General features: G+C 35.5%; 1 protein-coding gene across 8 annotated transcripts in view; it reads right to left on the bottom strand.

Annotated features, from left to right (window-relative positions):
- Positions 1 to 22,125, bottom strand: part of LOC138141307 (inositol polyphosphate-4-phosphatase type I A) — a 210,560-nt gene that overhangs the window by 147,226 nt on the left and 41,209 nt on the right. For all 8 annotated transcript variants that reach the window (XR_011163071.1, XR_011163070.1, XM_069062029.1 and 5 more), the window contains 2 exons: positions 1,674 to 1,847; positions 1,414 to 1,614 (listed from right to left, as the gene is read on the bottom strand). Coding sequence is in view for 6 of the 8 variants with exons in the window: in XM_069062029.1 (XP_068918130.1) it covers positions 1,414 to 1,614; positions 1,674 to 1,847 (375 nt within the window). In the remaining 2 variants the exon portion in view is untranslated. The remainder of the gene's footprint in view (positions 1 to 1,413; positions 1,615 to 1,673; positions 1,848 to 22,125) is intronic.

The following is a 22,125-nucleotide window of genomic DNA, read 5'->3' as shown; positions in this document are numbered from 1 at the left end:
TTCCGTATTTTTCATTAGAGATTAATGGTGCTATTCTATAAGCAAAAGTCGCCCACTGTAACTCTATAAGCTACAGTCTGTAACACAAAATGGTATTCTCTAAGGGAAATTGTCTCTGTAACATACATTCTATAGCTTACAGTCGATGTAAATTTATGGTGAGACAAATCGTCACCATAAGCACTGTAAAGCCTCTGTAAGTCATCAATTCATCATAAATGTCAGTAGGTACATGTAATCTTGACGTTTGGTTTCATATTAATTCTGTCGGGTTCTACCGATTATACCGACTTACTATCACAAAGATAAACATGAACAAGGCCCATTCTTTTGGCGATAAAACGGGACCAGTACCAATTGCAATTGCAATTGCAATTTCTTGGACAACGTACAGAGGTATTTAGAGAATACGAATTTTATGTATCTCTGTAAGGACGTTTCTTACATTGCTCTGTTAGCTACATACTGTAACTTTTTACATTATGCAGTAAAATTTTAGAGAATAGCACTGTAGCTGTATTCATTGGCGTTCGTGCAGCAGACGTTGCTATTTTAATAATAAAAAGTTGTAATAAATAATGTTTAATAAAAATGAGGCTGAGAAGTAATTAATGCATTATTAAAATGAAAGTAAACTTTAGTAAAGAAACCTTTCCAACACCTATTCGTATTGGCCTCTCAAGCCTGTTTTCTTGCCAACAACTCTTTATATTGAAGATGCAAGTCTTACTGCAATGTAATTCTCTCGCCACAGCAGCCAACGACCAATTTTCTTCTAGCCTTGCAATAGCCCTAGGTATCTGAATCGGAGTAAGATGTAGCATTTAAAAAAATTGTTTCAATAATTTTTTTAACGCTAGTGTCAAACCACAGACAATTAATGGCAAACTTTGACATTTTAGAACGCCTATGATTTAAAGTAAAAATCAAACTTTTAAAAAAATCGTTCACTTTTGGATGGCCGCGATAGTACCTATTCAGAAAATATAACCCTAAACTGTAAACAACCTAACCTAACACAAAAAGTGTCAATTTCCTTTCGGGAATTTAGTTATTGCCGAGGTACTGCCAACAAAATCACTAAATGATCATAACCAACTCGGTCCCGAAAAGATGTGAATGCCTTATAAATACCTTATTTTTTAGATAAGGCCAAACAAAGAAGTTCAAATCCGTTTGAGTTAATCAAAGAGAGAACTAATATTTTCATGGAAAACTAGAGCTGACATTTATTTGATAACTTCAAATATCTGTAACTTACTGTTTGAATGATTTTCTACTGTTAAAAGAAAGAATTCTTTAGAACTTGATTTCATTAAAAGATAACATATTTTCCCGTTAGTCTAAGTTTAAACAATATACGTGGCGGTGTTTCATGTTCCAAATAAAAATGATTTTCGTGAGTAGCATTACCTAAAATATGTGCCTTTTGTAATCTCCATGTTTGTAAATCTATACTTGGTTTGTGATTGCGTTTGCGGTCCAAACACTGTCTAAGAGCATTTAATTCGGCTCTTATTCCTTCATAACTTGCTAATTTAATAGCATCCATCCAACTCAACCGTTCAATATCCGAGATGGACGCTAAAGCTTGACACAGACCTCCATCAAAAACTGAAAAAATACAAATAAAACCGTGCTATTTATGTTGATTTTCTTTGGGTACTTCATACCTAAGTAAAAAGGAAAATGACCATCAGCTGTCAGCGGTGGAGATGCCATTGGAGGGTCGATTCTTACTTGACATTGTTCTAACACTACCACACCAACTGGTTCTGACAACGGATCCTTATTTTTAAAATAAAATAGTAGGTTACCCCGTAATCTGCACCATCTTTCTAAACTTACTGCAACACAACATAGAGTCAACGGTAAATTTTACTATCACAAATTCCAAACATACAATGTATTAAACGTGTACAAGTCAAATACCAAATTTTTTTTGTACAAAGTTGTAAACTGCTGCTGTAAAAATTTACAAATTTTTGTCAACCAATTTGAACAACTTTCAAAGTGTAATTATAGTAAACAGATATTTATGCATTAGAGGAGATATAAACATGATTTCGGCTTTTGACCTGAGCTTTATAAGTCAACCGAGGGGAAAAACATGAAAATAATAAAACAATTTTCCAAGTTTCAAGATAGTTGAAGTAAATGTTTAAAGCTAGATGTGCCCAGCAACCAATGATTCTATTTCCGATGGAAAGGGGCTGTTGCGGCGTTGTACCGCAGGAAAAGAATTGTTGATTTTTAAATATTTAATAACTTCCAAACAATAACATTAACAAAGTATAAGTAAATGATTGTATAAAAATGGTTATGTCTGTTTGAATTTGTTTGACTGATCTGATGTATCTGTCGTATCTGTTCTATCCTGTGGGAATCGTCTCGCTTTTAAGAGAGGGTGGTGGGGTGCGGTCCTCCCTGGTCAGGTACCTAAACTAACGGTACAGGTCGGTCCTGTACATTCCTGCCCCCCTTTGAACGGTCCTGTTCAAAATCTTCGGTCGGAAAGGGACATATCCTGTTCGTGGCTCTCGTCACAATTCCTGTGGATGTTTTGATGGTTGCTGTTCGTATCAGTCCATCTTGCCCAGGGTGTACCTCGAGAATGACACCCATACGCCAGCACAGGGGATGAAGATTTTCTTCCTTTAGGAGGACGGGAGTTCCTGCTTGTAGAACTTCTTGTGATCGTTGACGCCACTTGTTTCGTTGTTGAAGTGTGTTCAGATGTTCCTTGCTCCACCGTTTCCAAAAATGTTGGGTCACCTGTTGAACTCTTTGCCATCGTGAGAGGAGATTTTCCTTAATTAATGTTAAATCTGGTTCACTGTTTGATGTGAGTCTGCGTCCTATTAGGAAGTGTCCAGGGGTTAACGGGGAAAAGTCGTTTGGGTCACTGGATAATGGGGTTATAGGTCTGGAGTTTATACACGCTTCGATTTGTACCAATACTGTTAGCATTTCTTCATATGTAAACAGTGCATTGCCTACAACCATTTTTAAATGAAATTTAATTGCCTTAATGCCGGCTTCCCAAAAACCTCCGCGGTGTGGAGAACGAGCAGGTATAAGGTACCATTGTATATTCTGTTGCTTTAAAGACTGGATGATTTCGTTTTGAAAGTTTGCTGATGTAAATAATTTTGTTAATTCCCGGTTTGCCGCGGTAAAATATGTTGCGTTATCTGAATGAATTGAGGAGACCTTTCCTCGTCTAGCCATGAAGCGTTTTAAAGCAGCTAAAAATGCCTCACATGTGGCATCTGTAACTATCTCAATATGAACGGCTTTTGTTGCAAAACATTTGAAAAGAGCAATATAAGATTTTGTTGTTTTTTTGCTTCTGCGGTTACCCTCTTTTATTAAAATGGGACCTGCATAGTCCACGCCGCTGAAAATGGCATCGACGGTGTTACCCGTATTGAAGGTAAATTTCCCATTAACTGATCTGTTGTTTGAGGGTTTACTTTAAAACAGGTATGGCACTTGTATATTAAGTTTCGCACAACTGACCTGGCTGATAATGGCCAATATTTTTCGCGAATTGCCGTAATTGTGGCTGATGGCCCTGCGTGTAGTTCTTTTTCATGTTGATCTAAAATTATTAATTTTGTTATATGATGTTTAGATGGTAAAACGATTGGGAATTTTTGCTCATAATTTATGTGTGCATTAATTAATCGACCACCAACACGAATTATGCCGTTATTGTCTAAAAATGGATTTAGATTTAACAGTTTGCTGGACCTTTTTACTGGCTGGTTTTTCGTTAATTCTTCCAGTTCTGATTCAAATTCTTGTTTTTGTACAAGTTTGATTATCATGTTAGCAGCATTATTTAATTCAGCGACGGTTAGTGTTTTATCAGTTTGTTTTAAGTCATTTTTGGATGAACAATTTTGTATAAATCTCAGGCAATATGCAAGAATTCTTTGTGTTTTTGCAAAAGAAGAGTATTTTGTTAGGAATGGAAGTTCTAATTTAACCGATACCGCTAGAACTTTGTTGTTGGTACGTTTCTCTGAATCATTTGTTTTCGTTTCATCAGGTAGTGAGTTTGGCCACTCGGTTTTGTGATTTGACAGAAAAGATGGGCCATGAAACCAAAAGTGATTGTCAATTAAATTTTCTGGAAGCACACCTCTCGAAACTAGGTCCGCGGGATTGTTTTTCGAACCAATATGATGCCAATTGTCGACTTCAGTTAGGCGTTGAATTTCCGCTACCCGATTTGCTACGAATATTTTCCAAGTATTTGGCGATGAGTTAAGCCATGATAAAACGATAGATGAATCGGTCCAAAGAAAAACTGATTTAAATTCTAGATTTAATGTTGACAAAATTTTGTTAACCATTCGCGCTAGGAGTACTGCCGCGCACAGTTCTAGCCGCGGTAAAGTTATGATTTTAAGCGGAGCCACTCGTGATCGAGAACATAAAAGTTCGGTATTGTATGTATTGTTTGTTTCATCGCATGTTCTTATGTATATGCATGCACCATAGGCGGCCATTGAAGAATCACAAAACCCATGCAATTCAACTTGATTTTGTGCATTTGATATTATTTTTCGGGGTATTTGCAATGTATTTAGCATGTGCAGCTGATCTGACAACTTCATCCATTTTTCACGTATATGAATTGGGAGAGAATCATCCCATTCAAGCTTAAGTGCCCACATTTCTTGAATGAGAATTTTTGCTTTTACAATGACAGGTGAAAGTAATCCTAAGATGTCATAAATTTGAGCAATAGTTGAAAGTACGGACCTTTTTGTCGGACATTCTTTGAAATTTGCATTTACCGTATATTTCAGAGTAACGTTTTTACAGTTCCAGACTAATCCTAAGGTTTTAACTTCATGTTTATGATCAGGCTTAACTGTAGAATTTGCACCTGTTTCATGAGCAGGTAAAATTTCTGAATAATTCGAGGCCCACTTTTGTAGTTGGAATCCTCCTTTACTTAATGCGCTGATTAGCTGATTTCGTAGTTCGATTGAATTTGAAATTGTGTTAGTTCCTGTCAACAAATCGTCTACGTAAAAATCTTTTAGAATTACTGGACTGGCTAACGGAAAATTGTGTTGTTCGTCTATGGCTAATTCTTGCAGACACTTAGTTGCTAGATACGGCGCTGATGCCGTTCCATAAGTAACAGTTTTCAGTTCATAAATGTTGACAGATTTCCTTACATCATCACGCCAAAAAATGCGTTGAAATGCGGTGTCGCGTGGATCAACCCAGATCTGGCGATACATCTTGACAATATCGCACGAAAAAGCAACTTGATGAGTTCGAAATCTGGTAATAATTGAAAACAGATCCTGTTGAACTGTGGGTCCAACCATCAACATATCATTAAGACTGATTCCGGTGGTAGTTTTGGCGGATCCGTCAAAAACTACTCTGACCCTTGTGGTGGAGCTTGATTCTTTAATTACCGCATGATGCGGAAGAAAATATTGATTGGCATGACTGTTGTCCTCTGGCACATATGGTGAAACTAACATCATGTGTTCTAAATGCAAATATTTATTCATGAAAGTTGTGTAATCGCGTTTTAACGTTGGATTTTGATGAAGCCGTTTTTCAACTGAATAAAACCGCTTGAGGGCCATTTTATTTGATGGTCCCATTAGTAACACGTCACCCTTGAATGGTAATCGAACAACAAAACGACCATCGCTACCTCTCCTGACCGTTTCTGCGAAGTGTTTTTCGCAGGCAAATTCGTCTGCTGATAACGGTGGTTGATTGTCGGTTTGCTCTTCGAGTTGCCAAAATTTTGTCAATTGATTAGAAAGTTCGACGTCTGGGTTTTTATTGGAGGTAAAGCCGACAAAGTGTTTGCCGCTGTTATTTTGACCATTTATGATTTTGCCTGTAACGACCCATCCTAAAAGGGTGCGTCGTAAATAAATCTGTTTGTTGAGAATGTCGATTGCTTGGGAAAAACCTATTATCCTCCAGAAAAATTCTGCACCAATTAACAAATCGATTTTATCGCATTCATTAAAATGAGGATCTGCGAGATCAATGTTATCGGGAATGTTCAAATTGGCTCGCGAGTATGTTTGATTTGGAAATTGTTCTGTAATTTTTGGTAATATTAGGCAGTGCATTTTTAACGCAAACGAGTTGTAACATGACTTCATGGAAACATTTGCTGAATATTTCACACGAGTTTCTATTTCACCTACACCTGATATAGGAAGATTGATATGTTTGGTTTTAAGCGAGAGTTTTTTACACATATTGCTCGTTAATATGTTACTTTGAGACCCGCAGTCTAAAACTGCTCTACAATTATGATAGTTACCGGCGGAATCTGCTATTTTAACAATTGCTGTGGCCAGCAAGACAGTTGTTTTGTTCGAAATTGATAAGGTTAAATTGTCGTTAGCTGACGTGGATTCTGAAAGATGAAGTAGAGTGTTGTGTTTTTGTTGACATTCTCGACAGGTATTGACTGACTTACAAGCAGATGCAGTGTGATTTAATTTGAAGCAATTTCTGCATGCTTTTAAATTGTTTATGGTTTTGATTCTGTCTGATGTGGGTAAATTGAGAAATTCTGGACATTTAAAGACCATATGTGACTCTGATTTGCAATGTATGCATGATTTATTGATGACTGTTTGAACAATTTGATGTTTTGACTGATTAGTTTGCTTGTTGTAGTTTGTTTTTTGTTTCTCATTGTGTTGACTTGATTTGTCGTTTTTGGACATACACTCTAAAAGTTCGCACCGTTTTCCCAAAAAATCAAGTAAATCCTTTAATTTTGGAATGTCTGTGTTTAATTTGGTTTGCCATTCTTTTCTCGAAGTGTAGTCTAATTTTTCGCAAATTAGAGGGACAATTAGGCAATCCCAATGATCTACCGCTTGTTTTTGTACCCTTAATGCTTCTATGTTAGTTGTGATGTCATTTAACAGTTTTCTAAGCGATACATGATTTGCTTTGGAAATAACTGGACTATTGATGATTGCTAGAACGTGCTCTTGCGCAATTAATCGTATGTTATTATACCGTTTTATTAATAACTCGTATGCTGCATTATAATTATCTGTCGAAATTGTGAGAGATTCAATTGTCGCTGAAGCTTCCCCTTTTAAACACGATTTTAAATAGTGAAACTTCTGGCAGTTATTTAAATTTGCATTGTTATTAATTAATGAATTAAACGTGTCATAAAACGGCAACCATTCAGTGTAAGACCCAGAAAATTGTGGTAAATTTAGGGCTGGTAATTTGACGGCTAATTCTGGTGACGATTGATTGTTACCACCGCTGCTATTATGAGAATTAGACGCACTGGGAGATTTAACTTTGCTGGTCAAGTTTTTAATTTTAGCTACTGTATTGTGATACTGAATCTCTACTTCTTCCCGAGTGTTATCGTCCTCCTCGAACTCGAACTGTTCAATTTCATCCTGATACTGTTCAAATTCCTTAAACGCGTTTTCTAAATGTGGTATTCGACTTTCTAATTGACATAAATCGTCACCGTCTTTAAAGGATTTGACAAAACTTTCAATTCTCGTAATTTTTGATTTAACAGTGGTTCGTTTCCTTTTCCAACCCGGGAGATCGATGGTCATTTTGAATTTGATTGATTAGGTACAAATTACGCGAAGAAATGCAACGTTGTAGTGATACAAATTTAGCATGCACGGAAAATGTAGGAAGGTTTGATGGAATTGACAGACTCACGTTTTGATGCTCTGTGATGCTGATGATTGACGACAGTGGTGCTTGGATTCTTGAATGTAATGTAATGTTTATTGTTGAAGTTGATGCTGAATGTTGATGCTTCTGAAGATGAATCACGGATTCGACTTCCTCGTTGGCTGATCACGGATCGCACTTTTTTGATTGTCTGGATCACGGATCCGACTTTCTTCAATTTGTTGACACTGGATCACGGATCCGGCTCGATTGGACCAAAATGTTGCGGCGTTGTACCGCAGGAAAAGAATTGTTGATTTTTAAATATTTAATAACTTCCAAACAATAACATTAACAAAGTATAAGTAAATGATTGTATAAAAATGGTTATGTCTGTTTGAATTTGTTTGACTGATCTGATGTATCTGTCGTATCTGTTCTATCCTGTGGGAATCGTCTCGCTTTTAAGAGAGGGTGGTGGGGTGCGGTCCTCCCTGGTCAGGTACCTAAACTAACGGTACAGGTCGGTCCTGTACAGGGGCCGCAACACTTTGGTTGTCGGAGTACCTACCTAAATTACAAATTTAATTTATCTTATCCATTTATTCGACATTTTTAGATTAAATTCTTTACTCCGTATTTGAGTGAAACCACCAGTCAGGGATTTTGAAACTTAACAATCAATCACCACTTTATAATCAAATCGTTCCTGGATTTTCGCAACTGTTGCTCTCAAATCAGATCGAAATTTCGAGTTATAAACTTTAGGGATATAGAATAATGTTGCATATTCAATATAAGATAGAGTAGGGCTATTTCTCTCTCGCGTCGTGTTTAGGCGATCAAAGCAAAAATATTGTTTTGCACCAATTGCACCTGAAATTATAGGCGCGTTTGTCGGCCACCAACGATGAGGAGAGTCGTGGTTCCCGGGGGCAATCTTCTCCAACTTTACTAGGTCAAAGACACTGTGACAGGTCATAGATCGTAGACAACTGAAGACAAAATTTCTTGAACAAATGCTTTAGGTAGACTTTCTCTAAGTAGGGGTTGCTAAATATACCTGATGCTTGCCCTTCCTTGAGTCGGCACTGCACGACAAAGGGGCAATAAAATTAGAAACTATTTATGGTTGTTATAAGACGCTTTGCTGTCCTATTGTGAAATGATTTACAATTTAAGTCAGAATTGATTATTTCTAGACGATGACTTTACTGTATTTTCAATTTGGTTGTAGGTCGTAAAATTTTATGGTACTTCAAGTTAAAGATCTTGCGGGGCTTATAAATCCTGGTTTACCACTAGCAGGTAATATTTTAAGCAGGGTTGTATTGTACATTTTGTATATTTGCATTGTACGGCAAACGGCACGCGCCGCTTCTCAACCTTTTCAAACCCAACCATTGTGCCCGTTAATCGCTCATAATATGCAATAAAATTTTACGACCTACAACCAAATTGAGAATACAATACCTTGAATTGGTCAGAGACGCTCAGTAGGGGGTAGGGTAGAGGATTACGAAAAGTCCTGTTCCGTACCTGAATACGGAAAAATATCTCCATAAAATTAAATTTTGTGTTGGAAAGACAAGTCCTACAAATCTGAATTGGCTGCACTGCAAACTGTTGTTTTATTCTTTGTTTATTATTTACTAGCTGTAGCTGACCCGACAGACGTTGTCTTGTCCATACCAAATTTCAATAAATTTGTTTGTGATGAATTATTTTAAAACAAATGTAATTTTAATTTAGGCTGGAATGCGTTTTTTCAGATTTTTCTCCAAATCTTCAAATCTTTTTTTTTTCAATTGAGTTATTTCCATCCCGGGAGTATATCGAACAAAACAAAAAACGAATTATACATATTATAATTTTTGAAGTTTGTCCGAATTTTCCGACGTCATTTAAACAAGTTGTACGTCACAGGATGGCATTTTTCAAAATAAAATCGACCTGTCCGAGCGATTTTCCAAAAAAAACATCACATAACCCTACTATGAATTTTGTTCCAAACTTTATGTTCACACTGTATACCGGATGATTCAGATTGGTATTCGCGCCCCTACATCTTTTTGTTTTATGAAAAAAGTATAGCAAACCATATATACTCAATTTCATATAAATGTGCATCTAAGCAAGCCATGAAAATCTGATTTTCTGTTGGTATTAAAGCTAAAGCTAGTGACTTTGACTTTCAAAGTTGCTTGCTCTGCGGGAACCCGATTTGACTAATTTTTCAGTTTTTGTCCATTTTAACATTCCTGATTTCAAAAGCAATGTTACGTCTTTTTACTGATTAAATTAAAGTAATTCTTATTTGTTTTTGTCTTTGTATTTTTACCAAGTAAAGATTTATTGGACATTACCTTCATAAATGTGACTTTTGTAATGTAACTAAATTTAAAGGTGCTTTTACAAATGCACAACTCACTTGATGAACATTTATATGAAATCAATTACATATTTGTAAATCGCTTGTGAAACTACAATAGATGATGTTGTCAAATCTTCTCTACGATGACATATGTCAAAGTTTAGGACAATCAACTTTTTTTTTAAATAGTACACTATACATTTCTTAGCCTATTCTTGTAAAGCTTTTTTTTCTACATTTGAATGTGTAAGAAAAGTTGAAAGCGTTATATTCTAAAAAGAGCTAGTTAGCCAAACATTTGTAAATTCCCATTATGTTGGTTCCTTGAATGTCATTATTTACAAGACTACCACGTAGCCAAAAAATAAAATTATTTGACCTTGTTTGTTTTCCAGCCTCGGGTGCGCCTCGGCCAGAAAACTGAGACTCGGACAAAATACCAAATCCATACTGAATTTACTATTCTAAATTCGCGTTATGTTGGTTCCCTGCATCTCACTATTTTAAGAATTACATAGCTAAAAAATAAAATTATTTGACCGTGAAATACCCAATCCATCCTCAATTTATTTTATTCTAATATTAGAATTTACACTTATTCGAATTTTAATAGTCAGCTATTGAAATATTCAAATAATTCGAATACGATTCCCAAGACTCATCATGTCATTCATGCACTATCAAAATTCAACTACATATTTTCATCGTGTATGCATTCAAAGCGGTATAGTCAGGAAGAAGTTAGGTTTCGAAGCCAGATGTTATCATCGTTATTTATTTAAATGTAGGTTATAACATAGCTATTTATTTAAATGTAGGTACACTTGCTTTCAAAACTTTCTCGTACATCTATTTTTCGCTGTATTAAATTAGGGTTGTAATTAATCAGGTCTGACATTTAAACTTTTGAAATGTCAAAATCCCTCGACTGACAGTGACAGAACAAGACAAAGTTTTGATGCTTTCCAAATTGAAAGAGGAGTGGTCCATAAGAAGAGTTGCTAGTCATAATGGGCTAAATAAAGTACAAATAATAAGTAAAGAAGAGGTGGGAACAAGAAGGGACCGTGAGTAGAAGACCGCTCATAATTTTTTTTAATTGCTGTCAACGTTATCTTTACCCAAGTTCAAAATTACCGGTTCACACTGCTTAAATTTAGCAAAATCGTTGTTACTTGATTTTGAATGTGTACGCGAAAGTTTTGAAAGCAAGTGTACTTTAATAATTGACGCTATTAATGTTAAAATTCAATTGTCTCCATGGCTAACTAGCTCTTTTTAGAAAATAACACTTTCGAATAAATTAAATCATATTTTTTTTTTCTCGATTTTTTTCTGATGTAAGTGTCAACTTTTTTTACACATTCAAATGTAGAAAAAAAAGCTTTATTTCCACCTTCTAAGTAAATGACACCTTATAGGTATTTGTGGTAACTAAGTAAATGGGTAATTACAGGCAGAGCCCTGTAATATTTAACAGGCACGCAGAAGAGACCTGTAAAGACTTTACAAGGCTCATCAAAAAATAAATAATCAAAACTAATTAAATTATTTTTTTTAAATGTTTATTACAAACACAAGCAAATTTAACTATCAATTGTTGCAATTACATACGTTAATAATGCATTTTGATCCGTTTCGCAAGTCATTTTCATATCGCTCCTGGGATCGAATCAGTAGAGAGCCGCACTTGCAGCGTTGGTAATTCCGTGGTTATTTTCTTGCATTTCAAGAAAATCGCCTTCAAAGTCTTCATCGGGCATTAAAGCCATTCTTTCTTTTCTTTCTTTTTGCAACAAATTTCACAAAACTTCTGACAGTATTTTTGTTGTTTATCTCAACACCATGACGACGTAGGTATAATTGCCTCACCGCCTTTCATTACAAAATTTTTATAAACATAAATAACAATTAAAAAACGAAATTTAAAGGCTGAAGGTGGAAATAAAAGTTTGTATGCAACTCGCTTAGCAATTAATCTTTACTGGGCTTACTGGCTTATGGAGACTCGTTCCTTACGTCACTCGTCCAACAAGTGCCAGCGCGCCCTTAAAGATTAATTTACTAAGCTCGTCACATAAATAACTATTACAAGAATAGGCTAAGAAATGTATAGTGTACTATTTAAAAAAAAAGTTGACTGTCTTAACTTTGACATATGTCATCGTAGAGAAGATTTGACAACGTCATCTATTGTAGTTTCATAAGCAATTTACAAATATATATGGTTTGCTATACTTTTTTCTTAAAATAAAAAAGATATAGGGGCGCGAATACCAATCTGAATCACCCGGTATATTTTTCTGCAGTGTCTTTTATGTGAATGTGGTAAATACGACAAAAAGTTATTAACAAACCTCATAACAGAAGAAAGTGGTCTTTATGTGGATACAGAGTTTCCTTATTTAGCTGCCTCACTCCAGATCAAATAGTTGTTGAAGAAGATGCTATTGTTGAAGTGAAATGCCCGTACAAAGGAAAATATTTGACACCTTATGAGGCTACCGAAGCCACATTAATAAAATAACAAATTAATGAAAATTACATGTATCAGGTTCAGTGGTAGTTGAACATCAGCAAAAAAGAATGGCGTTATTTTGTTGTATGGACAAAAGAGGTGTTTGGTACGAAAATAGCAATTTACGTTATAAGTCCGGTAGGTTACTTGTAACAGTGCGAGTTAGACATTATGGAGGAGGCGACGTTAGGAGTCGAGTCAAGAATGTCTAAACGAGTACCTGTTAGAGCTTATTTCATCGAGATGTACATGGGGGGGAGTTAGAAAACTGCGCGAAGAAAATAGAGGGGAGTAGCCCAGTGGCGTACCTTTTTAATATTAAATTAAAACAAAAAAAAACTGTCGACTTTACAATGCGCGAACACAATAATAGTAATTTACGTTATAAGTCCGATAGGTTACTTGTAACAGTACGAGTTAGACATTATGGACGAGGCGACGTTAGGAGCCGAGTCTAGAATGTCTAAACGAGTACCTGTTACAAGTACTACCGGATGTACACTATCGGACAAAAGTAGAGCACTAACGTCGCCTCATCCATAATGTCTAAACGAGTACCTGTTACAAGTACTACCGGATGTATATCGTAATGTATTTTATTTCATACTGGAAGTCTCTTGTGCATCATAATTTTATTTCAAAAATTAACAAATCACATTATATTGTGAAAATAGCATCACCTTTTTTCCTGTGGCAACGGCCGTTGCTATTGTTTTTTTAGATCGAATATTTTTTGACTTCTTCACTTTTCAATGTCAGATTTGATGTATAAAAGGAAAACAGTCCGGTAGGTGTTGCTAAGTGACACTTTCCGGCTCTGATACTGTTATAACTCGCCTACCGGACTCAAATTGATGATGCAATCGAGCATCTACCGGACAGTATGAAATAAATGTTTTTACAAAGCAAACTTGAAAGGTTTTCACTAATAGCACCAGAATAAACTTAAAAACCAAGAACAATTCAGAAGATACACAATGAAAATAACCAAAAACATACACTACGCCGCTGTTGAATGCGAAGATAATGCGGATGCGCCAGCTCAATTTGGTTTCTGGCGCAGTTTTAAGGTGTGTACATTTCGATGAAATAAGCTCTACAAGTAGTATCCTAATGTATTTTATTTCATACTGGAAGTCTGTTCTGTATCATATTTCAAAAAAACGCATCATCTTTTTTCCTGTGGCAACGGCTGTTGCTATTGTTTTTTACAAGGACTGTCACTGTGTCGCTCACGCGCGACAAAATGTACAAAACGCTCACTCTTCGAATTTTTTGTTAAAATCAGATGTCCAGTGGTTATTGTAACTAGTGACAACGAATAAACAGAAAGAATTGTTGTGTCAGTTTGTGTCGGTGTTCTTTGTGTTTTTACAAAAAATATTGCTCAAAAGCCTGTAGAAGGAACGGAAACTGTTGAGGAAGCGTTTTCGTGTACATATCCCGAAATTGTAAATGCAGCAAAAGAACCAGAATGCACACTTCCAGAGCATGGATTACTTTTCAAAAACTGTAATTATTGTACTTTTAATGTCAATATTGTGAATAATTGGTTTCTGATTTTAAGAAGCTATTACATTGATTAGGTCCAAATAAAATAATATGTAGTAGTGATAGTTGCGATTGTAGAAAACATCTTGTGTGTGTTGCCCAAAGCCCAAATTCGCGGTAAAAAGGTCTGTTCACAAAACAAAAGTTACTAAATTTAGTAACTTTAGTTCCTCATTACAAAAATGAATTTACTATAGGAATATATTTATATAGTTTGTCTCAATTCTAAATTTCCACCACTTGTTGAATTATACAGGATGTTTTCGAAGTTGAGGGGTTCCTTTTAACATGTGATAGTATGCGTTGTTCTAAAGAGTTTTAGCCAAAATCACCTTAGTAAAATGTGTACGGCAATGAAGATACAATATGTTAATTTTTTTAAAATTTTTTAAACCGGTCCTGCTCAAATTTGCGCTGATTTGTTAGAAATTAGAATTGACAAAAAAAATCAAATGAGCATGGACGTTAATCAAAAATACTGTCAGAGTTGTCATCTAATTAGTCGAAATGGCTTAATCATTACGAAAATAATGAGCTCACAGATATGTTGCTAATGTATATTGGCAATGTTATCACGTTATCAGAATGCAGCTGCGGCGTCCAGAGAGTACGCAGAGCGATTTCGAGAAGGACACCATCCTGGGCCACGTCAGTTATTAATCTAGTACAGCGGAGAAATAGACAGGACCGGACTCAAAATTTTAGAAAACAATAAAAATATACAATTAATTATCTCCGTTAATACAAACATTTTACTAAGAAGATTTAAGCTAAAATTTTTGAGAATAATGTATAGTACCTCGTGTTACAAGGAACGCCTCAACTTCGAAAACACCCTGTATTGACAAACTAAAAATATTTCTAAACTGGGGATTGTTATATTATAATCAATGTAGGCAAAATAATTATTTTATAAACATGATTTGAAAACAACGTAATTTACTCGACGTGTTGCCGGAAACACCACTCGATCTTCGATCTCGTGGTGTTTCCGGGCAACACGTCTCGTAAATCTCGTAATCTCGTAATCGAGAATTTTCAATCCTCTAGTTGTATAATATATGAAAATACATGCAAAACGCATAAGAAGCAAGTGTTTCAGAATAAACATTCCAATCACAAGGGTGAGAATTTTTACTTTCTATTATTAAAAATCATTTCGGAATTATTACATTCACTAACGGTCGTGGAGAAAGTTATTTCTCCACGACCGTTAGTGAATGTACAGTCGGTTGCAAAAAAATCGAGTACTATTGCGAGCAAAAAAAGTGGGACATCAAACTTCTGTCAGTTTTGAAAAATTCAATGTAGTTCAAGCTTTATTGTCATTTTGCCTTTGATTATTGTCATAGAAATTTGACACTATTCTAGCTGACAGTTTAAAATTTTATTTTATACTCCTATTTTCCTTTTCCAAATGCCCTCTTCTTCTGATAAAGGTAGATTTTGATTGGGACTTTGCATTAAATAAATATTCACTACGTGCTTACTTACACTTATTCCCTACAATCTCCAATACTTAATGACAATTCAAAGTAGGGTTAGAATCAGATAAGGGTTATTTCACATTAAAAGTCAAGACAATGACGTTGATGTCCCACTTTTTTTGCCCGCAGTAGTACATCATAAAAATCAAGAGCACGCGCAAGTCGAAGACGGCTCATCTGTACGGAGCCCCTATATGGGAACATGCCATGAAGGTAGAGAGGTACAGGAACTATCTCAGAAGAATCGTCAGCCAGACGCTGCGAGGGTGAGCAGCGCGTACAGGACGGCATCGACTGAGACACTGGAGGTCATAGCGGGGTTTCGACCTACTCGTGGCTGAACGAACCCGCGTATATGAAGAAGGCCCCAATTCAAGAGCATTTCATGTTTTCGTTGCGCAACGCATAATAATTAAATTTCTTGTGAACGAAGGTACTATTGCGGCCAAAAAATTTCGTCCGTCACTTTCAAGGCCCTGACATAAAGTGTAAAGTACCCTTAAGCACCAATAACCTCGCTTTTTTATCGTTATTGTCATTTTGACAATCTGTCATTCAGTCCATCAGTTCAAATTTTGTGAATACAAAGGACAAGTTCTACTCTTACACAATTACCACACGACCGCTAGTGGCACTAGAGGCAGACTTGCGGCTATTTTTGGATTAAAGCACCAAACAGAGAACCGTGGAAATTATACGAGTATGCCGTAGTTTTAAAAAAATCAAACGAAAAACATTAAGGCAAAGACAAGGAAATGAAACATTTATTTTTGTTTAAGTACTTAGCTAAATCAAAAGATAAAATGAATGAAGTTTAAAATCAATACTTGGTCATCGCTCCATTGGCATCAATAACTCGCCTTACACGACGCGACATGGAGAGGCATAAATCTCTGTAATAATTCTTAGGTAATGATTGCCATGCATTAGTAATCGCAGTCAAAAGTTCTGCCCTATTCCGAATCACTTGTCGTTGTTGCAAATTACGAACCAAAAGTCCCTACATGTTTTCTTTAGGGTTCAAATCAGGACTGCGACTCGGCCAATCAAGAACGTTTATGCTGTTATTCCTGAACCATTCTGCTACCCTATATGCTGTATGCACTGAACAATTGTCTTGTTGAAATATGAAGTTAAAATTCGGAAAAATTCTTGAAACTGAGGGCATCATCACGTCTTCAAGAATCCTAACATAAACACATCACTGTTGAGCTGATCTTCTAGATGCAACATTATCCCGGGGCTATCTACTGAAATCCATGCCTATATGTTTGCCGAAAATCGACCGCTCCTTTCCGTTGTATTTGCTTGTATTTACCGCTTCAACAGCCGTCATGAAAGGGCTATTGCGTAACCTATTGAGAAGGATATTATCTTCTTCTGCAGTAGATGTGCTAGGCCTCCCTGAGCCTTGGCGTCTCTCAATAGTTTCATTTTGCTTCCATTTCTGAAGAATGGACGAAATTGTACTTTTAGGTATACGAAGGTCCATCGAAATCTCAGCTTGGGACATTCCTCTTTGTGCAAGAGTTACTATTTTAATTTTATTAAAATTTGATACCGATGGCATTTTGCTTGACTTTCAAAAGTGACAAGTAAAAACATCAATCATAATGTTAATGACAATAAGGAATGGACTACACCGATTTTTTTGAAATGACGGAAAAATTTTGAACGATCAAATGTTGGCATATCAAAAAATGTCAATGTAAGCTGCCCTTTACTGTTATTATGACGTTTATAAATTAAGACGAAAAATTGACAGTTTGAAGTAAACGTCTCTCATAGATTTGTAAAGCAGTCCTAGACTGTGTAACAAATTTAGTGATACAATGCCAGCCGTATCTGAATTTATTAAAGTCAAAATAGTAACCCTTCACCAGAGGGGTATGTCGTATGGGCAAATTTCGACGAATTTAGGGTTATCGAAGGGCACTATCCATGCCATTATGCGGAAGTGGCAACACACTGGGACGGTGGTTCGGCGTCCAGGTTCTGGAAGAAGGCGGGTGTCTTCCGTGGAACAGAACGCGGCACCCCCGAACTATCATCGAAATCTGTGCCTGTCCATGAGGAATAGATTGCTCTTGGTTGTACAACAAAATGGGGCAATGATCAAATATTGACTTCTTCAGTTTTAGTTGTAAAGTTTTTTTATTTTACATTTTTAATTTTATGTTTAATAAATACATGTTATAATTTGTTAGTATTGTGGATTGATCTGTACTTTGAATTTTTTGATATTTGCGTACCAAAATACAACCTGTTGGGTCTTTCTGTCTTGACGTAAACAGAACTAAATTTGGTTTCATCTATGATGAAGACATTCCTGATTTTGTGTTGATGCTAAACCTCTAAGAACTAGATATTTAGGTACGTATCTACATTCTACACCACTCGATAGCCTAGGGGTTGCAGCGACTTTCGCAATTTCGACGGCAAAGACGAAATGATTAAGATTCATCCACGTTCACCATTCGTGAGCCGACATAGGCACACCAAAATTTTTGTGTTAATCTATGATTGACTAATCTGTCACTGGTGACATGACAAAAAAGGCAAAAATAAAAAATGAGGTTAGTTGACCATAAAGCCAGCTTTACATTTATATGTCAAAGGAATAACAAGTCGTTCAAAATTTTTTGTCCGCCATAGTACCAAGCCAAGTGATATTTTGCAAAGACTTCAAGCACACTATGGAGAATCCGCCTTAAAACTCAGGATTTTTTAATGGTGTAACAAGTTTAAGAAGTCTAGAGTGACGCCACTCAAACTCCCCAAAACCGAAAAAGCGAAGGTTAAGCGTTCAGCCGGTAAAATAATGGCCACCGTCTTTTGGGACGGTCACGGTGTTCTCTTGATCGATTTTTTTTAAAAACGACGTATCGTGAATGCCCCATATTATTTTGACTTGCTTACTGAAAAAGTTAACCCTGCATTTTGTTCAAAAATGAGAAATTGTTCAATCAGGAGTGTCATTCTGCTGCACGATAACGTCCGATCTCATACTGCCCAATTGACTACAAATGTCCTCGAAAAAATGCATTGAGAGGTTCTTCCACATCTACCTTATAGTCCCGATTTATCACTATGTGATTTTTATCTCTTTGAACCTCTGAAAGAGGCATTGGGTGACTCACAATTTCAAGACAATGATGGTGTTGCCGAGTTTGTGCATGAGTGGCTTCGCGCCCAACCAAAAACATTCTATAAACGTGGCATTATGAAACTCTCACAACGATGACAACAGTGCATAGACTTAGATAGGGTGAATATGTGAAGAAATAGTGTAAAAATAATATATTTATTGCAGTTAAATAAAAAATTACAGCCAAATTCCGGTTTATATTTGAACGCTCCTAGTATCTTGATGAAATGAAGAATTCCAAAGATATACAGCGTGTGTGTATAACTCTGTAACCGATCGATTAACGAAAAAATAGAGGATTTTTTATAGACGATTTATTCCACTTATTTTCGATTACGTGATATTTTGCTGCAAAATGAAGCCTTGCAAAGTTAGAAGTTAGAAAATTTTGTAATGAAGAAAATTTTTGATCGAGTAAACCTTGGAAATGCCTGGAACTGAACTGCACCGACAATTGTCAAATAAAACGAAAAAGCAACAAAAAAATTGGCGAAGATAATAACTTTCAATATAATGTTATTTTTTGTGTTATTAAAAATGTCAATTTAAAAAAAAATTGGAACAAATGTATTTTCTTTCAATTACCTATAGCAATATGTACTAGGTACATAAACGACACGAATACGAGAAAGTAGGACAAGCAAATTGTTTCTTGATATTTTACGTACACACTTGAGTAGCCGTACAACTAAATGTCTAACTAAAAATTTAAATTAACGTAAAAAATAAAGTGTTGAGGCTGCAGTTTCTATGTGTATGTTTAATATCAAATTCTTAAAAACTAATATTAATTATAATAATTACTAGAGGTCGCCCAGCGGTCGAAATTCGACCATTTTCATTAAATTTTTAAGTTTGAATGTTACTGAGGTTTTTTCTTATCAAAGAATATACCTCTATAATTATCGCTTATAATTTTTTTGAATTTTGTTCTATTACGTCAGCTGCGAGCGTTTACAAACACGTCATTTTGCACTAATTTCCGAGTTATTTGAAAAATACGAACGATGGGAAAAATGAGGTATAGTTTGGGTATGCCATATTTAAAAAACAATAACGCGTTTTTTGACATTTCGTTAGGTTTTTTATTGCTACACTGGCCAGGTTTCGCCAAGGTTACACAGTTAATTTGCCTATCTTTTACAAATTATACAGTATGAGTCAATTGTGGGGTATTTCTGAAATTTTCTTAGAAGCAACCAAAAATACTAATTCCACTTACCGCTTGATACTGTGTTTGATATAAATAATAAATTGAATCAAAATTGCGTTTTTCGCTACAAACGTCAAAATGACATTGTGGGAAATTTAATCAGCAAAATGACAACGTAAAAAGAAAACTAACGCAAAAATTGTTCAACATGCATTCCATTTTGGAGTAAACACGCGTCAACCCTGTTTAAAGAAGACCTTTGAATGTTGTTTAATGTCTCTGGCGTTATGGCCATGCACCCACCACGAATTCTTTAAGTTCATCAATAGTAAGCACAGGTCTTTGGTAGACTCTTTCCCGCAAGAAAAAAATCTAAAGGCGCTGCTAGAACCCCTTTACGTTGTTGTCTTGTTCATTTATTCACATCCAACTGTTCCAACAATAAGGGCTAACTCATTTTGTAAAAAATTTAAATAAACAAAAATGTGGCTGAAATTTAGATACTTCTGTAGATACAGATCTGCAGCGACCATGGCATTTTTACGACATAGGTACCCCGTACATCGTACATGAGAAACAATGTCCACTTTCTCATTGTTTGAGTCATAACAGTTCATAACCAAGTTTTAGCAAAACTGTCAAGACAAAGTTAACAATTCTCAAAGCAATGCAATCATGGATTAATGTTTTAATTTTTTTTTTAGAACACGTGTTTCGTATTTTTTATACCTATATTTTTTATTGAAACAAAAAAACCGGGCGGTTCAAAAAATAAAATGTTGTCCATTGAACTTAAAATAAAATTTCATCGTTTGCTAAAAGCCCTTGGCCGTTATATTCGGAAATATAAAATCTCAAACCATTGAATGATGATCGAACGCTACTTGCTGCGACGTACAATTGAAAACTGGCTGCCTCAATAAAATTGCAATTTTTTGGAATGTTTGTTTTTGAGACTTATTTATTATCATCGCAAATGCAGCTATAATTGGAAATTGACTTCTTTGAAAATTAAATGGTAAAATAGTACCTGAATACGAGTATGTTAAATTTATACGTGGAATCAAAATTCTCTTATTGCGTTCGGTTCCAGTTAAAACTTCGCAATCAATAACATTGCGATGCATAAACTTGATGCGTATCCTTGTTTCATAGACTAAGGCTAGGGCCACACTACAGACTTTTCGTCGGCCGACAATTTAGTTGGTTGCTTAATAAGTATGAGGACTTATGTGAGTGCGCACACTAAAGCGATTGTAGTCGGCCGACAGATTGATCGAAAACAGTTTAGTTTACGTGGTGGGCGCGGAAGCTACCCAATAGGACTAAATTATCGGCCGATTATTTAGTCTGTAGTGTGGCCCTAGCCTAATGCTTCCTTTGCATTTAAGTTTCTGATCGGTAAAAGGTGCAATTAACTTTCAATACTAACTTATGTGGTGGAAAACCACTAATAGTCAAAGAATTTTGTATTTCACTCCGAAGAGGTTTTTTTTTATGAATAATCTAAATAAACTCCCTCTTGGAGTGGATTTCATTGCGGGGGGATTAAATCAATTACAAATCACCCACTCCGCATTCGCTCCAAATTCACTCCGCATTTACTCCGCTCCCCGAAAAAGAATTTGAGTCCATAACTCCTTTATTTATCGGAGGATTTTAATTATTTTTGCACCAAATTAAATGGCTCTAAATAGGCTACAAAAAGCCGTAATAAATTCACATATAGATCCAAGGGCTTCAGGGCTAAACGGTCAAAATATTTTTTTTCAAACGCCAACACATAATTTTTTTAACACTTCTGATGGAGATTTTTATTCTAAAAAGAACACAAGTGTACACTTACCTACCCAAAATACAAAAAAAAGTTAAAAAAATGCTACTATCGTCGATGCTTAAACTGCGCTCTGTACGTGCAATCCTAAATGTTATTACATATTTGTCATTTGTTTTGCCAACTAACTTAATTTGGTTAATTTATTACATTGTAACGCAATGAATTTTGATAGCTTCTCGCTTGGTGCTCGTCATTTGTTTCAAAATGTAGTCTTATTTTTTTATTTTTTTTTTTCTTATATGAGGTTACAATGTCATACATTGTTCTTTTCAGAATAAGAATCTCTATCAGAATTACTAAAAAAAAGTATGTGTCTGGATTTGAAAAAAATATTTTGACAGTTTAACCTTGAAGTACTTTGGGTTTGGGTTTAATTT

Source organism: Tenebrio molitor, chromosome 1 (assembly GCF_963966145.1).
Source record: "Tenebrio molitor chromosome 1, icTenMoli1.1, whole genome shotgun sequence".
Taxonomy (NCBI): Eukaryota; Metazoa; Arthropoda; class Insecta; order Coleoptera; family Tenebrionidae; genus Tenebrio; species Tenebrio molitor.
Note: the sequence above shows the minus strand (reverse complement) of the source record. Positions and strands in the feature narration are given on the sequence as shown.